Source organism: Candida pseudojiufengensis, assembly GCF_024610245.1.
Source record: "Candida pseudojiufengensis strain CBS 10847 chromosome Unknown scaffold12, whole genome shotgun sequence".
Lineage (NCBI taxonomy): Eukaryota > Fungi > Ascomycota > Pichiomycetes > Serinales > Debaryomycetaceae > Lodderomyces > Lodderomyces pseudojiufengensis.
Genome location: NW_026261538.1, coordinates 159,411 through 179,810, shown reverse-complemented (window position 1 = coordinate 179,810; position 20,400 = coordinate 159,411). Strand labels below are relative to the sequence as shown.

The window sequence follows — 20,400 nt, the reverse complement described above, 5'->3', positions numbered from 1 at the left end:
TATTTTCAATCAATCAGTCAATAAAAACAATCAAATTGGTTAATCTAAGTAACGGATTTTAATTGATGAAGAACTACGTAAAATAAAACTAGCAAATGAATAATTAATATGAACATAGAAGAAATAATTCAAGAGAAATAGTCAAATAAACGTTGCAATTATATGCTTTTTTAACCAATCAATCAATCAAAACAATCAATGAGTTAATCTATGTGGTTGGTTTTAATTGATGAAGAAGAATGTAAAAGAAAATTAGCAAATGAATAATGAATACAAATGGGAGAGCTGGGTTAGAGAGAACGATGTATAATTGTTATAATTAAGCATATTTTCAATCAATCAGTCAATGAAAACAATCAATTGATCAATCTATGTATTAGCTGATTTAATTAATGAAGAATTACTAAAAAGAATATTAGCAAATGAATAATTAATATGAACATAGAAGAAATAATTCAAGAGAAAAAGGTCAAATAAACGTTGCAATTATATGCTTTTTTAACCAATCAATCAATCAAAACAATCAATGAGTTAATCTATGTGGCTGGTTTTAATTGATGAAGAAGAACGTAAAAGAAAATTAGCATATGAATAATTTACCATAACCATACGAAGGAGAGAAAAGATAATAGAAAAGGGCAAATAGGCCTAATTGTTAAATTTATACATATTTCCAATCAATTAGTCAATCCAAACAATCAATTGATTAATTAACATAACTGATTTTAATTAATGAAGAAGAAAACAAAAGAAAATGAGCAAATGAATGATGCCATGAGAGAAAAATAGTGTTAGTAGAAAAAGGTCAAATTATACATTATTTTCAATATATAAAATCTATATAGCTAATTCTTTTAATGTATCATACAAGATTTTTCTTAATTTAAATAAATTAATAATTCTTAATTTTTCATCTTTTAAATGAGCATTATCACTAGATTGACCACATGGGATTTGAATAGCAGGAGCATTAAAAGTCTTTTCCAAAAATCTAATAGATGGAATTGATCCACCTTCTCTTATAAATATTGGATCTTTTAACCAATTTAATTTCATCTTATTATATAGGATTTTATAAACTTTATTATTTGGATTACCTAACCATGGTTCAGCTTCATGAAAGATATTTATACTTAATTTATTATCTGAATTTAATTCTGAAAATTTTAAATTTAAATGTTGAATTAATAAATTTTTTATCTCGTTTAAATCTTGATTGGGAACTATTCTAATTGAAATTGTTGCATTTACAACTTGTGGTATAACTGTATTATTATTTGGTCCAGAAACTTGAATTTTATGAATAGTTAATGAAGGTTGTCTCCATTTTAATTTTAAAATTTCAATATCTTTTATATTTAATTGTGATTGAATTTTTGAATATATCTCGGATTCTTCTTCTGATAGTGGTAAAACTTTATTATAAAATCCTTTTATTTTAATTTCTTGAGTTTTTGGATCCATTAAATTACTTAAAATATGCATTAAATCCATTACTGGTTCTCTACTAACTCCACCATCAACTCCTGAATGTCTATCTGGTTTATCTGATTTTATTTTAACATGAGCATTTATAACTCCTCTTAATCCATAATTTAAACACGGTGTTATATCATCTAACCAATATGAATTACTTAAAATTATCCAATCTATTTCACCAATGAATGATTTATAATCATTTATAACTTGTTGAAATCCAATACTTCCACATTCTTCTTCTCCTTCTATAATAAATATAACATCACAACTTAATTCATTTTTGGAAAATAATTCCGCAACTGCATAAATTACTGCTAATATTGGACCTTTATTATCACTTACACCTCTTGCATATAAATTTCCTTCTTTTGCAGTTAATTGAAAAGGATTCGTACTCCAATCTTTTGCTTCATGATTTGTTGCATCAACAACATCATAATGACCATAAAATAATACTCTTTCTTTGGTTGTTGTGATTTTCCCATTATTTTGTTTAAATTCTGCAAATACTATTGGATTACCATTTTTTACAGGTAAAATTTTAGTTTGATAAGCATTAAAATTATTAAATAATTTTATTAAAAATTGAGCACAATGTCTACAATCTTCAAGATATAATTGAGGATTTTTACTTATTGTTTTATATGAAATAAATTTTTTTAACATTGTTAATAAATCATTATCTGTTAATCTTGTACATGGTGTGTTTTTCGTGGTGGTGTCACTATTACTTGAATTAGGAGCACATAAATCTTCTGATTCATTATCATCTGTAATATCCCACATAGCTAAAGATTTATTTCCACCAGCTAATAAATAAGTATTTTGTAATATTTTAAAAGTTGTTACAGTATTTATTATACCATCTTCTTTTAAAGAAGTTAATCCAATACTATTTGCAACATTTTTATGTTTCATTGTTAATTTAACTAATCCAGAACTTGAACATGCTTTATATAATGAATCATTATAAACACCTAAACTTAAAACTTCATTCATTTCATCTTCATTATCAAATATAAAACTTCTAATTAATTGTAAAGTCATTAAATCCCAAACATTTATACAAGAATCTCCTAATCCAACATATAATAAAGAATCTTGTATAGTCATTGATAATACTGATTCATCATTTTCTAAAGAAGCTAATTTTTTAATTGAACTATTTAAATCATTCATTGACCAAATATTTATAACACCATCTCCTCCTCCACTTATTAAATATTTACATTCTCCAAAATTCCCAACTATTGAATCAATAATCTCAAGACAATATATATAACCATTATGAGCAAATCTTATAATATCATCTTGATTAAATTCAATAACTTTAATTTTTTCAATTTTTGTACCCAGTGAATTTTTTCTATATAATTCATGTCTTGTTTGTATAGTATTTTGTGAACCTCCGGGTCCTTTTGAGTCAAAAAATTTATCATATCTAAAACTTGGTAAATTTTCTAAATTTGTAAATGGTTTTATTATTAAATTTGATGAATCATTTATTTTACACCATAATATACTTGCATTTTGTGCACCTATATATATAGTTTGTAAATTATCACACCAATTTATTGAATAAATATCTCCTATATCAACTAATGAATATAATATATGAGTACAATTAAAATTATTTTTTATATCATAAATTTTTATTAAAGAATCAGAACCAGCAACAAATAATATATCTTCATTTTTATTTAAACATATTGATAATATTGAATTTATTTGATGAGGTGTATTATTACCTCTTTCAATTTCAAATTTTAAACTATATGTATCTATATCATAAACTAATACTTTACCATCTTGAGTTCCACAATATAATAAATGATTTATAGGTGATGCTATACAACATAATATAGAATGAGTATGAGTCCATTTATGTATAAATTTAGGTAAATTATTATTATTATTCTTATTATTATTTATTATTGAATTTGATGGCATAACATCACCATCTATTTCTATATCAACAGAATTTGGAGTTGAAGGTAATGGAGGTGGTGAAATTGAAGGGTTTTCCAGTAGTAGGTTTGTAGTTGTAGTTGTTGTAGTTGATTCTTCAGTAGTATTAGTATTATCTCTTGCTATTGTTGTTACTGGTTCTATGTTATAGTTTTCAAATTGTGGCTGTTGAGATGCAAATTGTGTAAATTTTGAATTTAGATTATTATGATTATGTGAATGATTATCATGAGAATGAGAATGTTGATAAATTTGTTGATGAAATGAAGGAGATGATGAATTAGGTCGAGTTTCTGATATAGATAAGTCTGTTATTGACATATGTGGACTATTTAATCTTATTGGTGTTGATGCTTTTGGTGTGGATATTTGATGATGATGATGATTGTGATGATTTTTTGTTTTACCATTTAAATGATTCTTTATCTTTTGAATGTTAATATCTTCATGGTTCTTATCACTATTTGACATCTTATCCTATATTTATAATCAATTGGTAATAGCCCCGAACTAAGGCTAATCTTTTACTTCGCTTTTAATTTTAAACACCGTACCAAATAATTTGATTGTCTGAGTTAATGTGTGGTTAGTAGAAAAAAAAATATTTTTTAAGTAATTCTACATAGAACAATTATTTAGAGATAAGAATTAACATACACAACAACAACAAACACCACTAACGCGTATCTCACAACAAACACACGAGACGTTAGACGATTGATGTTAGACGAAGTGATAGACACCTTACATCCACAATTCATTATCAACTGAATGGTATAATTACGATATGATTAAGAGTCCAGTATTACTTGATTGGATCAAAAAAAAAGAGCCATAGTTAGTAAAAAGAGTGTATACCTATATCAAACTTGTTTCATGAAAGAAGCTATGATAATAATTGAAGATTGAAAAACTAGATTTCTCGAGGATTGCAATAAGAACTAATCGGTCGGTAGTTGGACCATTCATAAAACGAGTTGATAATTGATGCTGTTAAAATCATTAAAATCCGTATGGTCACAATCGACACAGACCCAAAAAAAGACGAAATAATGTGCTGGAATTTTAAAACAAGTATAGAAGAAATAGTTAAATCAACATGTCGTTCCAAAAGTGATTAATATGAGGACTAGTCTGTCAGAGAGTAATGGTATGTGTTAAAGCAAAACAGTGTCTTAATCTTGAAGTGTCATATTTTATAAAACATGTTTTACGACAATGAAAAAATTAAAATTATAAATTTTGCCAAGAGATCTCAATAACCACTCAAGAATAATAATAAAATATATACGAGGATTTAGACATAATTCTGTTTTGACATATTTTTTAATCTGTAACTTGAATTGAGTTTGCTTAGTTGGAAAGAATAGAACTGGATGTGATGTAATGAGTGAGTGAAAAAGTTGTCATCTATAACTTGAAAAAGGTGTGAGAAAAAGAAATTTTTAAAGTTTCGATACCTAACAATTGAAATATGGTAATGCTTCCATTTAAAGCCCAAACTCATGAAGTTTGTGAATAGTAATCTTTCAACAGAATCAAAAAGCCAGACAATTCGACCTATTTTTGAGGAGTTAAGAAGACATCCAATTATAAGTTTCAAAAACGGTTTTTTTTCTCCGGATATTAAATTTTTAAATTTCTATTGTTTTTTTTCAAATTTTTAAGCTCACACGATGATTAACCAAATTTGGACTTCTATCAAACATAATACATAAATTTGCAACAATTTTTCTTTTATACTGTCAAAAATCAACACTTTCCTAAATTTTACATATTTTTTATTCATTCATTCATTTATTTGTTTGTTCATCTCATTTCAACTATAGTTAGAAAGAATAATGAAATTTTCACATTCTTTAAAATTTAATTCAGTACCTGGTTGGAATGATAATTATTTAAAATATCCAAGTTTAAAAAAATCAATATATAAATTACAAGAAGATCAACTTATAAATAATGGAAATCAAAATCAAGGATTTTCTGGAAATGATAAAACAACAATTTCTGAATTTATAGAAAATTTAAAAATTAAAAATGGTATTAAATCTGAAACTATTGAAAATTCAAGTTCAAATACAAATAATAATGAAAATAATAATTATAATGTTAAAAATAGAATAACTAAAAATTTTAACTTTTTACAAAGATTTAATAAAAATCATAATATTAATTATAATGATAGTAATAATAGTAGTGAAGTTGAATTACATCATATAGATCTTGAAAAAAATGAAAAAACAGACTTAAAATCTGGTGAAACTTCAATTACTACTGTTTTTTCATCACAAAATTCAGATCAAGATATTATAAGTTATTTAATAAATTTAAGTGATGAAGAAATTGAAGAAACTTTTGGAAATCCTAAATCATTAAAATTTGATGCATTATTTGTATTTACTAGATTATTACTTATTGAATTAATCAAAATTAACGAATTTTATCAATTAAAAGAACAAGAAATTTTTGCACAATATCAAAATTTAATTCAAGACTTGAAAAACAATCATATAGATCTTGTACATACTTACACAATTGATCCAACATTAGTTGAAAATAATAGTCATAACAATCATACATCAATAGACAATAATAATTTAAATATAGAATTTCATGATATTGAAAAAAATGCGGGTAATATTGCAGTACAAGAAGATACAGATGATGAAGATGATGAAGATTTTCATAGTGATCATTCAGATGTCTTGTTGGATGCATCTCATTTCAATGCAAAACATCAATTTAAAGTAGCTATAAAAAAAAGATCAATTTCAATATTTATAAATTTATGTGAATTAAAATCATATATTGAATTAAATAGACAGGGATTTACCAAAATTTGTAAAAAATTTGATAAAATTTGTGGATTTACAATAAAAGAAGATTTTGTTAATAATTTCCTACCATTACATTCAAGAGTATTTAAAGAATCAACAATAATTGATATAAATAATAAAATTGAAGAGATTATAAAAATATATGCATTATTCACAAATCAATTAAATTCAACAACCACCAAGACGAAAGATTTAGAAAATGTAAAACAAGAATTAAGATCCCATTTAAGAGATCATATAGTATTTGAAAGAAATACAGTATGGAAAGATTTATTATCATTAGAAAAAAATTCATATAATTTAAATTTAGATAATAGTAATATAATAAATAAAAAAATGGGAGATGAAGGTGATATATTTGATACAATGATGCATTTAAAAATGAAAGATATAAAATTACCTGAAAAATTATTAGGTGGTAAAATTATAAAAATTCCTGAATTTTTATTAAAAAAACAAATTTTAAAAATTCTTTTAGCGATAATTGCTTTTGTCATATTAATTTCAGTTAAAACTTTTAATGATCCAGTTCAAGGAAGAGCATTAGCTGTATTAGTTACATGTGCAATATTATGGGCAACAGAAGCTTTACCATTATATGCAACTGGTTTATTTGTTCCATTATTAGTTGTAACTTGTAAAATTTGTAAAATTGAAGGAACAAATCAACCAATGTCAGCTCCAGATGCATCAAAATATATATTAAGTACAATGTGAAATAGTACTATAATGGTATTAATGGGAGGTTTTACAATTTCAGCTGCATTATCAAAATATAATTTAGCTAAAGTTTTAAGTTCTTATATTTTAGCATTAGCTGGTACTTCTTTTAAAAAGACATTATTTGCAATAATGTGTGTTAGTTGGTTTTTATCAATGTGGATAAGTAATACAGCAAGTCCCATAATATGTTTTTCATTAATTTCTCCTGTAATGAAATCTTTAACAAATAATTTACCTGCAACTCAAGCATTAGCATTAGGAATAGCATTTGCTGCAAATATAGGTGGAGCATCAACTCCAATATCAAGTCCTCAAAATATTATTGCATTTCAAAATATGAAAAATTCAAGTTGGGGATCATTTTTAGGAGTTTCTTTACCAACAACAATTATATCATTATTATTAACTTACGGATTATTATTATTAACTTTTCAAACTAAAAATGTTAAACTATTAAAAGTTCAACCAATAAAAGAAAAATTAACAACAAAACAAATATTCATATGTATTGTTTCATTAACTACTATTTTATTATGGTGTGTTATGTCACAAATTGAAAATACTTTTGGAGAAGCTGGTATTATAAGTATTATTTCAATGGTTTTATTTTTTGGTACTGGAATTTTAAATACTTCAGATATAAATCAATATCCTTATAATATTGTATTTTTAGCTTGTGGTGGTATTGCATTAGGAAAAGGTTTAATTTCTTCTGAATTATTAGTAACAATTGCACAAGCATTACAAAGACGTATTGAAAATTTTAATGTATTTGCAATAAATATAATATTTGGTGTAATATCAGTTGTTATAGCAAGTTTTATATCTCATACAGTTGCTGCATTAATTTTAATCCCATTAGTTAAAGAAGTTGGTCAATCTCTTGGAAAAGATCATTCAAGTATGCTTATTTTTGGTACTGCTATGTCTGCATCTTTTGCAATGTCTTTACCACTGAGTGGTTTTCCTAATAATACTGCAATTTCAATGGTTGATTCTTTGGGAAATAGATATTTAACTGTTGGAACTTTTATCAAGAGAGGATTTTTAGCTACTGTTATTTGTTTTGTAATTTCTATAACTGTGGGTTATGGTATTATGTCACTGTTTGGTTTTTAAGGACTCGGAGGATGTAATGCATGTAGTTTTGTAAATAGATGTATTTATTCAATAAAAAAGTTAATTTGCATTTAGAATTTATGGGATAGCTTATTATTGAAATTCGTTTTGATCTCTTTCATGGACAAGTTATCTTCTGATAGATCCACAGTCTCGGTATATTTTACTCCTAAAATAATGTTATTGAGGTTATCATGGATGCATGGTTAAAAGAACAAGCTATGCAAAAATTGAAAAATATGGTTTTCATGTTCTTCCACAGCTTGTTCTTTTACGCATACATCCGTAATAATCATTTCTCACCCTTACCTCATACCAAGATGAAGGTTTTTCGCCTTTGTTCATACAAAAACTCTTTGAACGACACTATTTTGGATCTAAAATTCTCTCACACTTGTCAAACGAAATGGACTCCCGTAAATTAGCAGAATTTTGTACTCCTTCACCGTATTCTTTATATTGAAAATTTCCAATTTAATTAGATATTAATAATCACAAACCTTTTATTTGTAAATATAGTCCAATTAATTTAGCATTAACAATTGAAAAAAAAATGTGAACAATTATATATGGCAGAATTGTATCATACTCAATCTTAAATGCTACGATTGAACAAATTGTAGATTAAGGGAGCATGATTTTGAATGAACGTAGCAATATTGATTTAATGCATTCCGTGTACGTTCGTCATCTTTTCATAATTGAAACCATGTTCAACCAACAAGTACAAACCTTTTCAACACTCCCACTTTCCATGACAAAATCTGATGAGATCCAGACTTCCGAACTTGTTTTCCATATATCAAATTATTGAATTCATATTTCAGCATGTCACTTCATGACTAATGATTACCTTACGGAAGTACTTGAAAATTGAACCTTGAGACTATATCAAATCTTAATTTATAATTGTCTAGGTCGGGATCTCTAGTTTATTTTCCCACTTTCACAACAAACTCAGGATTAATGAGATTTATTGATAAAGTGGGTAAATTAGCTAAAGATCCAGATCTAGACCTTGACAGTATTGTTTCTCATTAAAATACCAACGATGAGAATTAGAAACGTAGCAATAGTAGTTTAATCGATGATGAGTTCATGCTCATAGCCAAATGTATATGAGATGTAAAGAACACAAGTGAACAGTTGACGTACTTGATCGTAAAAAAATTTTAACTTATTCACTAAATCTAATGACACATTGAAAAATATTGAATTTTGTTGGTGTTTCACAATTCGCGCAAGAAGTAAAATTGAAATTACGCGAAGACAGATCTTGATATCTTAGTTTATGATTGATAACCACTAAATAAATTCATCCTTACACCACCACAAACTAAAGAACAAACCAAGCAACAAAACTCATGAATGAAAAGTCACACCCCAAAGTGAACTACAAACATCCAAGTGGTCTACCGACATTACTTCACCTAGCTCAAATATCAATAAAACGTCATATAACACAATTACAAGATGTTGGAGCAACTCCATTTCATTTATTAGAATCAATATTAAAATTAATGTCATCAAAACAATTGGATCATTTAGAAAGTTTATCAAATCAATTAATGCCTTTTACTGATGAAATTTGGAATCATTTAATAACAAAAGATTTTCCTGATAGACCAAATGACTTAGGTCCCTTGGGTTCAACTTCACAATTAAAATATCCAAATATGCCTTATAAATCATTATATTTTAAATATGTAAAACAAAGAGATGATTTTAGAAAAGATTCTGCTAAAAGGTTAAGACATATGAATAAGTCTATTCAAAAAGAAAGATCAATGAATCAAATTGTAACTATTGATGAAATACGACGAGATCCATCTATTAAAAGAAGAAAAATGGATTCAAATGGTAATTATGGAAGAACTACTCAACCAGTGAATAAAAATACAATATTAGGTAAAGCAATGAGAGAATCTCAATCAAGATCATTGATGTTTGGGAAAGCACCACATAAAAATTATGATCCTTATAATGCATTTCAATATAAAGATGATATACCAATACGAGCTCCAAGACAAATCAAAAGAATTACTTTTTTTGACCAATCTAATAAACAACCAAAATCCCCATCTATAAAACAAGATGTAAAATCAAAAGCATCTCCACCTCCATCATCCGCTGAAATTGCTGAAATTGCTAGAAAACGTAAATTGCAATTACAACAAAATCAACCATCTATATTTATAAAAAGAAGAAATCAAACTTCACCATCTCCAATTAAGAAAAAAGCGCCTACACTGCCATCTTCATCTTCATATACTTCCCCTCGAAAAGATGAATCACCAAGTAAAATCAAACCAATGAAATCTTCTATATTTAGTTAACGACCTAACGAAGTATTTACGAATATACGATATTTACGATTGCAATTTTCTTTTATTGGTGTTTAGCCTTTTTTAGTAATTTACCAGTAGGAGTATCATCAAATTTTCTTTTATAACCCGACAAATTATTTTTTTTATTTAAATCTTCATTTTCATTAGATATTATATTTTCATCACCAACTAATATAGCTTGTTTATAAGATTTTAATTTTAATCTACCTGTAATTAAAACACTTTCAGGATTTGTTGTTATACAACTTTTTGCTCTACTTTTATCTAAACCTAAAGTACCTAATAATATTAATATATCATTATTATTTCTTATTTGTAATGGATTTTGAGCTCCACTTGACACCACCAAACCTCTTGATCTTGAACTTCTTATTAATTGTAATACATTATTAAACCAATTTTTTTTTATAAGATTTACACTTATATTATTATCTTGATAACCAGCAGATCCACCAATTAACTGACTATAATTAATTTCATATTTTAAACCTCTTTGAATTCCATTTCCAATAGTCTTGTATTTTAAGAAGAATGGAAATTTTTGAGACAAATTAAGACTTATTAAATCACATTCAACATTTAATGCTGTTTGTTGTAATGCTTTTTCAGTTAATGGTTGTATACTTATAATATCAAATGAATTTTGTAATTTTGTTATACTTTGTAATTTTGATGTATCATTTATTGATAATGTTATACGAGAAAATAATCTTAAATTGGGGAATCTTGGTTTTAGTTCTTCTAGTAATTGTTTTATGGGAATAGGATTTATTTTATTTTGTTCATTTAATGGTATTTTTATGGATTCATTGATTGTGAAATTTATACATTGACTAGTTTTACCAACTTGTAAATTGGTTATGATTGTATTTTTTAAGTTTGTGAGTTGTTGTTGAGTTGGTTGTGTTTGATAATCATTAGAAGGCCACGGTATATTTAAGTCATAAGTCATCTATGTTCTGATTTATCAGGAGATTAGCTTATTAGTTTCTTTTCCTCTTCCGTTTGATGATGTTGTGTCTCGTAAAAATCGTTAGTAATCTTTTTCTGAAACACAAAAGCGTAAATGTATAACATCATCAAAATTATTTATCTCCACCAAAAGTTTGCCACCAGTACATTAGTAATCCATATTTCTCACTAGCTTATTTATTATAAATACTCCACTCGTTTTTAATTTATTTTTGATTCCAAATTTAACAGAAAAATCAAACACACAACAAAAATGTCATCAGTAGCGAATTTATTCATAGATAAAACCCAAGCACCTAAAAAAGAAGATCAAGGTATAATAAATATTGGGAAAAACTGTTCATATTGTAGTCAGTTAGATTTTTTACCATTTCATTGTGAATTCTGTGATAAAACATTTTGTTCACAACATAGAACTTTAGAAAAACATCAATGTCCTAATAAAGATAAATTTTATAATCAATCAATTAATACTTCAAATCTGTCATCAACAACTTCTTCCTCGACCATTTCCTCGAAATCATTGTTTCCAGATAGAGAAGCAGATAGAAAATTGATAAATGAAAGGTTGAAAAGTCCTGAACCTACTACTATAAAGGAAACACAATTTAGAGTTGGTGATGTGGCTGGTACAAATGCATTTAAAAAGTTTCAAGAATTTTTAAATCTTAAAAAATCAAAACAAAAAAATTCATCATCTGTATCTAAAATTTTTGGAAAATCATCTAGTGCATCTAAATTTGCAGATATAGCGAAATTGAAAAAAGATGCAAAAGGAGATAATAAAATTAAACAAGTTGATCGAGTTTATGTATGGTGCATATATGTTAAAGATCCTAAAAGTATAGAGCAAGCAAAACAACCAGTGTTTATATCTAAGAATTGGGTAATTGGGAAATCATTGGATAATATAGCAGAAACTTTAAAATTGTCAAACTATAATAATTCAACAACTAATGCCAGTGAGAAGTTAAATATATTTACGTTTAATCAACAAACTAATGAATCAAAACAAATTGAAAATTCTAAAAAGTCAAATATTTTACAAAATGGTGATATCATATATTTAGTAAGAGGTACCATATAACCCATAAAGTCTAAAAATATTTATTTAATATACATTTTTAATATTATCGTATTCTAACCAATTAATCAAACAATTTTGATCATGTAAATGTTCATATCTACTAAATTTTCCAACATTACAACTTCTTGTGAAAGGTGTATTTGCACAATGATAATAAGGATCATGACTATAACCTAAATCTCTAAACCAATGAATTTTTGATTTATCAGCAAATAAACTTACACCAATAGAATGAATTGGAGCATCTCCCCATCTTTCATAATAAAAATTTCCAGTAGAATCTAAATATTTAAACCAATTATTATATGCTTCACTTCTAAAAAAATCCATATCACCAATTTCAAAATTTGACCAAAAATGACAAGTTGAATAACCACCTGCAACTTTATTTTTTTTAGGATTTTGTAAATTTTCAACTAACCATTGAAAACTTCCATTCGGGTTAACATATTTATAATTATTATCCATATTTAAATATTTTAAAGTATTTGGCCATAATGATTTTAAAGATTCATCAATATCATATAAACTTATAGTAAAACCATAAATTTTTTCAGTTGATTCCATATATTTAAAAACATCATAAGTTATATCAGAATAAAATTGTACATGAGGTTCAATTCTCCAATAATATTTATATTTTTGTAATTCTGGAACATTATAAAATTGACCTGAATAAAATCTACACATATTATGATATGACCCCTTTTTGGCATAAGCAACATCATGATCATATAAAATTTGCATATTTTTTGATTCTTTATTTGTATCTATATCGTTTGGTTTATCCCATAATTGAGGAGGGATTTGTACAAATTCAACTGGTGCTTTTTCTGTATATTTTAAAATTCTTTTTTTAAATTTATCAGTAAATGGTTGATCATTTATGAATGTATAAGGATAATTAAATTTTGAATTAAACAGTTTTTGTAATCTTCTTATACTTTGTCCAATTTTACTTAATTCTTCATTCCTTACTAATGCTATAATTGTTGCATTTGCATGTTTATAATCTTTTAAATCTTCATTTGATGGTGGAGGTATTAATGAAGCATCTTGAGGTTTTCCTACTTCAGTTGATAATAATTCTTTATATTTTCTATTGTGATTTTCAACAATTTCTTGAGGATTACCTTTATTTTTAACCCTATTTAAAAATTTAAATTTAACATTATTTGGTTCCAATATATAACCTTTTTCATTTAATTCTTCATTATTTGAATTTAAATTTAATCTATTATATGATTCCTTTAAATTATCACTTAAATTTGGTAAATATGAAAAATCAAAACTTTCACTTAATGATTTAAATGACCAATCTTGATTTTTAAATGATAGATTTTTATGATTTATTATACTTGAATGAATTAATAGTAGTATACAAAAACATATGGTTGATAGTAGTATATATAGTAGTTTCCTTTTCCTTAGATTTAACATATGTGTCTTTGGTGTTAGATCTTTGATGCTGGATAGGATGGAAATGGTTAATTCTCGTTGTTGAATTGTGATTCGTGAATAATGAAGTAGGCTAAGTTTAAGTTAATAAAGCCATTTTTTATAAATTCTTATGTATAAATGATTAAAAAACTTGAAGTATAAAGTTGAAAATAAATCATGCATATAACAATACATTCTATTTTAAGGAACAAAATCGAATATGACACAAAGTTCGGGTTTATGACATAATTATTTTAAAACTCGATTTGGATTGTCTATTTTTAACATTCACGACACGTCACATTCGTAGGTACCTACTTAAATCTGAAACATACCTAGTGAAGCTCCTTGACAACTTACTCAGTTGATGTCTCAAGAGATTCGTTCTTGTAAGATTGCGAAACTTTTAGCTCTTCCTCATAAACCTATCGTAATTCTAGTTCTTCAGCAACCAATTTTTAAAAATGTCATAAACTGCTGAAATCTAAAAATCAAAATCTCCAAATCTCCCAATCGATACGTTTGATTGTTCCATTCAAATACTCGCCATCTAATGTTCACATTTGACTTGGTGGGCATTATTTCGGCAAAGTAATTGTGCAGCTAAATTTGAATGGGATCACTTGATTAACGTTCTATTTTTTTACTGCGAAAAATTTATAGAGAGAAATGCTCGATACATCAGTTGTACAACACGAAATTCAGGTTATTATGAGTTTTCGTATACTACGACTGTTATGCAAGTCAAATTGCTGCACAAGACGTCTATCTACAATACCGAACAAATCAACAACTTTGAAGAAATTCAATTTTCCTGTTCAAAAGCACTCGTTCAAATACATCAATGAAAATTTAGACAAATATATAAATAAAAAACAAAGCAAAATTACCTTAAATGGTCATATACATAAAAAATCAAGAATACGACCTACTTTAAGTTTTGGTTTTATTAGAGATAAAGATGGCAATGTTATACAATTTGTTGTTAATGAAAACTCACAAAATAATGTTTTGGAGACTTTAAAAAAATTGACAGTTGAAGAATCAATAAGTATAACGGGACATATACAACAAAAAGTTTTAACAGATGGTGAATCAGCCAAATGGGAATTAGTTGTTGAAGATTTACAAGTTTTGAATGAATCAAATATAGATGCACCAAGATTGGATAAATTAAAACATTCAAATCCAGAAGAATTACCACCTCAATTTAGATATTTACAATTAAGAACTTCATTTTTTCAAAATGCATTGAAAGTTAGAAGTAAAATCTCACAACTTGTGAGAAATTTATTGATTGATAAGTATGATTTTACAGAAATTGAAACTCCATTGTTATTTAAATCAACTCCAGAGGGTGCAAGAGAATTTTTAGTACCAACAAGATCATCAAATCAATTTTATGCATTACCACAATCTCCTCAACAATATAAACAAATATTAATGAGTTCGGGTTTTACGAAGTATTTCCAAATCGCAAAATGTTTTAGAGATGAAGATTTACGATCTGATAGACAACCCGAATTTACTCAAATCGATTTAGAAATGAGTTTCGTTAATAGTTCAAAGCAAGTCATGACAGTCGTTGAAGATATAATTTTAAACATATGGGAAAAGATCAAAGTAAAACCAATGTATGCGCTCAACGAGAAAAATTATTTGGAGAAAATAACATCAAATGAGGATCGTTTGAAATTTAAAACATTGACATATAAAGAAGCCTTAGAAAAATATGGAATAGATAAACCGGATTTGAGATACAATCTCGAATTCATCAATTTAAACAAGTACTTCACAGCTATGGAAAATGAGAACTTTCCAATCGTTGAAATATGTGTTTTGAAACGTGCTTTTATTCCCGGTATAGCAAAGAGAACAAAAATCCCACCCTGTTTAGGTAACAAACTAGAATACAAAAGGAGAAGACCGTATATTTTCACAATTGATAATGAGACTGATAAGACATCATGGATTGATTTATTGATCAAAAAAAATTTTATGAAACAAAATGAAAATAGTAAACGGTCCACTTTATTGAAAGAATTGAATTTACAACCTGGAGATATTATTGGTGTATCCACAAGATCAGAATTACCTTATGAAAATCCGACTCCCTTGGGTAAGTTTAGACAACTTGCGATTAAGAATTATCCAAATAACTCGCAGAGACCCATTCAGGAAGATGGTGAGATGACTTGGTTTTATCCAGTAGAAAATGTTACTGTAGGGTCTTGGGTAGTTGATTTTCCTTTGTTTGATCCCGTTGAAATCAAAGAAGATGATGAAACTATGAAACCATATCCAACATACGATTTCAATAAATTTGAGTCAACTCATCATCCATTCACAATGTGTAAATCAGAAGACTACGGTTATCTTGAATCTGATCCATTAAAAGTTAGAGGGGAACATTATGATCTAGTGATTAACGGAGTAGAAGTAGGAGGAGGATCAAGAAGAATTCATGATCCAACTTTGCAACAATACATATTTGAAAACATATTAAAGATATCGAATTGGGAATTAAAATTTGGTCATTTAATAAAGGCTTTGAGTATGGGTTGTCCTCCACATGCTGGTTTAGCTTTAGGGTTTGATAGATTATGTGCTATGGTCATTGGTAGTTCTAGCATTAAGGACGTCATTGCTTTTCCAAAAAATCAAAGTGGAGTTGATAAAGTTGTAGATAGTCCAACTCCTGTTAGTAAAGATACTTTGAAAGAGTATTTTATTGAAGTAAATGAGGAGAAATAAACTACCTGTAAATAAAATTATAATTATAAACAAAAGTACTTCGTATAAAAACGTTTCAATATATTACTCTCTTCTTCTACCTCTTAATTTTTGTTTCTTGTCGTTATTACCCATTAATTGATCCAATTTACGTTTATTATACCCACTTTGAGCTCTCTCTGCTATTTCTTGTTGTCTTTTCTTTTCTTCAGCTAGTCTCTCCATCTTCAATTCTATTGGTTTTTTAACTCTTTCTGTATTTTCATCAATTCCCAAAAATACTTGTTCTTGAGTCTTAACAAGCAGTTTCCAATCATATTTTTTTCTTAAAAATAATTCCATAGACCAATTTTTCCATACTAATTTACCATATGTACTTTCTTTCACTTTAGTTGATTCGTTCATCATTTCTGATGCAAACCTATCTTTATACATAGGTAATAATACCGTAAATTCCCATAGTTTATCAACTATATGAGATCCATATGAATTACATGCTAATCCAACTATTTGTCCTTGAAATATATTCAAATATCTCTTTCTCAAAATTTGAATAGGTTTTGATTCATCTTGTTCAACAATTAATGAGTTTTCAACAACATGAGAAAAGACTCCATGAAAACACATTTGTACAAATTTTTCAACTGGTAATGCAATAAAATTTAACCAAACTAAAATAACAAATCTATAATCTAATTCCATTAATTTTTCTAAAAATAATGCTCTTTTTCTTTCTTCAGCCGTTGGCCAATCATCTCTTGTATTTCCTAAAGTTGAACCAGTCAATTGTAGTACATTTTCTAAAAATTCAGTTGATACGTCCGTTTGATTATTTTGCAGAAGATCATAATTTGGAGCAAATTTTTTGAATAATTGTGTGATTATTTCATCTCTTAAATAATTTCCTCTTATAATTGATGCTTCAATTACTCTTTGTGCTAAATCTAGATTTTTATGCTCTGATATAGATATCAAGTTGGACAATTCGGGTGTAATTTGATCTAGGATATGTTCAACTTCAACTGGTTTTAATTTGAAAAGTAATGCTTGAATTATATAAACACCAGTAGTCGCTCTATTCGCCAATTTTAGTATCCTGTCTTTCATATATAGTTTATATAATCTTTCAATATATTGAGGTCTTGCACCATCATTTTTAATAATAGCTTCAAAAAAATGTGATCCAACTGGATCCGATAATAAATATTCAACAAAAGATCTTTCTTCATCCACTTCCCCATCTGATTGTTTAGCAAATATTAAATGCCAAATTGTACGTTCTCGATCCACTAATCCTTCAACTTGTATTATTAGTTGTATTACTGGTGATGCAATTTTATGAATAGCAAATTCTCTCGCCTTTTTCGAATCTAGGTCTTTTGTTATAATTTGAAAGTAATCACGTAGTTCGGTTTTGAAAGATTCTGGTACTTGAAAAGATCGATTAAAATCTTCATTATCTTTTATTTCAATCATCTTTCTAGCAATTTTAGATTTCTTTGATCGAAGTTGTGAGTTTGATGTTGTTGTTGAAGGTAATTCTTTACCTGCTAAAATTAAAATTAATAGTCTTAACACATGTGAAGCATATTGATGATCAATCATTGTAATTAAATATGGTTTGAATTCATTCACAATTTTGATGAATAGTTCTTCTATTGTTTCTGAATCAGTACGATCTTCAATAACAACTCCATCTTCCTCTTCATATTTGACTTCATCTGTTTGTAAGATCTCTTTCTCAATTAATGCAGCTGCTCTCACCAATAAAGTCTCTAAAACATGTGATGCATATTTATGGAAAGCTAATGAAACAAAATGACCTGAGAAATTTTTGAATATTTCTTTCAATTGTTTAGTATTGGCAAACAAGACTATTCTTTCCATTAATTTTGAGCATATTTGATTTGTAACTAATTTTAACTCTTTTCCTTGTGCTTCTTTAATAACTGAGTTTATAAATCCTTCTCTTTCTTCATCGTTTTCAAACGAATTAATATTTAATGTAGATTCTGCTTGTTTAAAATAATCTATTTCACTTGAATCTACTAATCCAAAAAAAGTATTTGGAATGTTGGTTTGGTCCACATTACCCTGGTTATCCTCCGTAGATATTTCTACAAAATCTTGTGAATCTAGTTTCTGTGCTTTCTTTTCAGCTCTTCTTCCTCTTGATTTTGTTTTCGCCATAGTTGATGTTGCTGGTAAAGTTTGATGATGAGAATTGAATAGTCTCCGTATTGAATAAATCTTAAGAGATGCTTTACCAAAATATGTAACACAAACTAACACATTACATGCAGTATGTTTCAAAAAGTTAAAACAAAATAAATTTTGCAACCATTTAAATAAATTATTTACAAAGGTATTAACATTAAATAACAAAAGGTCAGAAGAACAAAAAAATAATTTTAAACGAAAATGCTTGTATTAAAAAGCTATAAATAAATGCCATAAAAGTAAAAGGATTGAATGAAAAAGAACTATTTTTTTTTTTTTTTTTTTTGGTTTTTTATAATTTTCTGAAATAAAATGAAATCAATCAAACGTGATGATTATATGCAAATGTAATTAGATAATGTTATGAGATAAATGTCCAATAAAGGTTTGAAATAAAAATTATGCAACTAAAAGGAGGAAAAATCTATTTTCTTCAACTTTTGAATGAATTGTATGCAATTAATAAGATTTACTTTTGTGGTTCATAGTAACCATATCTAGTCCAACCTGCTTCAGCATTAGCATCTCTTTTTTGAGGTTCATAGTAGCCATATCTAGTCCAACCTGCTTCAGCATTGGCATCTCTTTTTTGTGGTTCATAGTAGCCATATCTTGTCCATCCTGCTTCAGCATTAGCATCTCTTTTTTGTGGTTCATAGTATCCATATCTTGTCCAACCAGCATCTCTCTTTTGAGGTTCATAGTATCCATATCTTGTCCAACCGGCATCAGCTTCAGCATCAGCATTAGCATCTCTCTTTTGTGGTTCATAGTATCCATATCTAGTCCAACCTGCTTCAGCTTCAGCATCAGCATTAGCATCTCTTTTTTGTGGTTCATAGTATCCATATCTAGTCCAACCAGCATCAGCTTCAGCATCAGCATTAGCATCCCTTTTTTGTGGTTCATAATAACCATATCTAGTCCAACCTGCTTCAGCATCTCTTTTTTGTGGCTCATAGTATCCGTATCTTGTCCATCCAGCTTCTGCATCTCTTTTTTGAGGTTCATAGTATCCATATCTAGTCCAACCTGCATCTCTTTTTTGTGGTTCATAGTATCCATATCTTGTCCATCCTGCTTCAGCATCTCTTTTAACTTCAGTTTCTTCTGGCTCACCTGCTTCTTGATCAGCTTGAACGGCTTTAATTAATGATTCGAGAATTGGATCATCTGGGATTTCAGCTGGAGCAACTGGGGTAACTTCTTCAGTAGCGTTAATTGGAGTGGATGCAACTAATGTAGCGGCAATAGCAGTTAAAATAGCAATTGAAAATTTCATTGTAGTAATTTATTTGAGATTGATTAAAGATAGTGATTTTTTTTGATTATTATCTGAGTGTGTTCAGTAGATTGATTGATGATTGAATTGATGAAATGAAAAATTGAAATCAAGAACTGGAATTTGATTAATATTTATAGTTTATGAAATTTTTAATTCAAATGAAAATCACATTCTGGTTCACCCTCATCA

The 20,400-nt window shown here is 27.3% G+C and overlaps 10 protein-coding genes across 10 annotated transcripts; 5 read left to right on the top strand and 5 right to left on the bottom strand. All coding sequences in view use genetic code 12, as the record gives it.

Annotated features, from left to right (window-relative positions):
• Nucleotides 1-837: 837 nt before the first annotated feature.
• KGF55_004664 (glutamine amidotransferase subunit) lies at nt 838-3,918 on the bottom strand (the record flags this gene model as incomplete). Its single annotated transcript, XM_051759592.1, has 1 exon — nt 838-3,918. One exon carries the CDS (start codon nt 3,916-3,918, stop codon nt 838-840), a length of 3,081 nt encoding a protein of 1,026 aa, XP_051612624.1.
• Nucleotides 3,919-5,288: 1,370 nt separating this feature from the next.
• KGF55_004663 (uncharacterized protein) lies at nt 5,289-7,001 on the top strand (the record flags this gene model as incomplete). The annotated part of the gene is made up of 1 exon (XM_051759591.1): nt 5,289-7,001. The coding sequence occupies one exon, from the start codon at nt 5,289-5,291 to the stop codon at nt 6,999-7,001; it is 1,713 nt and encodes a 570-aa protein (XP_051612623.1).
• Nucleotides 7,002-7,217: 216 nt separating this feature from the next.
• KGF55_004662 (PHO87) lies at nt 7,218-8,126 on the top strand (the record flags this gene model as incomplete). The annotated part of the gene is made up of 1 exon (XM_051759590.1): nt 7,218-8,126. The coding sequence occupies one exon, from the start codon at nt 7,218-7,220 to the stop codon at nt 8,124-8,126; it is 909 nt and encodes a 302-aa protein (XP_051612622.1).
• A 1,364-nt stretch (nt 8,127-9,490) lies between these two features.
• Nucleotides 9,491-10,462, top strand: ELA1 (elongin A; the record flags this gene model as incomplete). The annotated part of the gene is made up of 1 exon (XM_051759589.1): nt 9,491-10,462. One exon carries the CDS (start codon nt 9,491-9,493, stop codon nt 10,460-10,462), a length of 972 nt encoding a protein of 323 aa, XP_051612621.1.
• A 52-nt stretch (nt 10,463-10,514) lies between these two features.
• Nucleotides 10,515-11,426, bottom strand: RPP1 (RNA-binding RNA processing protein; the record flags this gene model as incomplete). The annotated part of the gene is made up of 1 exon (XM_051759588.1): nt 10,515-11,426. One exon carries the CDS (start codon nt 11,424-11,426, stop codon nt 10,515-10,517), a length of 912 nt encoding a protein of 303 aa, XP_051612620.1.
• A 273-nt stretch (nt 11,427-11,699) lies between these two features.
• Nucleotides 11,700-12,533, top strand: KGF55_004659 (uncharacterized protein; the record flags this gene model as incomplete). Its single annotated transcript, XM_051759587.1, has 1 exon — nt 11,700-12,533. The coding sequence occupies one exon, from the start codon at nt 11,700-11,702 to the stop codon at nt 12,531-12,533; it is 834 nt and encodes a 277-aa protein (XP_051612619.1).
• Nucleotides 12,534-12,557: 24 nt separating this feature from the next.
• On the bottom strand, nt 12,558-13,973 carry KTR4 (putative mannosyltransferase; the record flags this gene model as incomplete). The annotated part of the gene is made up of 1 exon (XM_051759586.1): nt 12,558-13,973. One exon carries the CDS (start codon nt 13,971-13,973, stop codon nt 12,558-12,560), a length of 1,416 nt encoding a protein of 471 aa, XP_051612618.1.
• Nucleotides 13,974-14,684: 711 nt separating this feature from the next.
• On the top strand, nt 14,685-16,727 carry KGF55_004657 (aspartate--tRNA ligase; the record flags this gene model as incomplete). Its single annotated transcript, XM_051759585.1, has 1 exon — nt 14,685-16,727. The coding sequence occupies one exon, from the start codon at nt 14,685-14,687 to the stop codon at nt 16,725-16,727; it is 2,043 nt and encodes a 680-aa protein (XP_051612617.1).
• Nucleotides 16,728-16,790: 63 nt separating this feature from the next.
• Nucleotides 16,791-18,896, bottom strand: KGF55_004656 (RNA-binding RNA processing protein; the record flags this gene model as incomplete). Its single annotated transcript, XM_051759583.1, has 1 exon — nt 16,791-18,896. One exon carries the CDS (start codon nt 18,894-18,896, stop codon nt 16,791-16,793), a length of 2,106 nt encoding a protein of 701 aa, XP_051612616.1.
• Nucleotides 18,897-19,395: 499 nt separating this feature from the next.
• MFALPHA (mating pheromone alpha) lies at nt 19,396-20,208 on the bottom strand (the record flags this gene model as incomplete). Its single annotated transcript, XM_051759582.1, has 1 exon — nt 19,396-20,208. The coding sequence occupies one exon, from the start codon at nt 20,206-20,208 to the stop codon at nt 19,396-19,398; it is 813 nt and encodes a 270-aa protein (XP_051612615.1).
• Nucleotides 20,209-20,400: the final 192 nt, after the last annotated feature.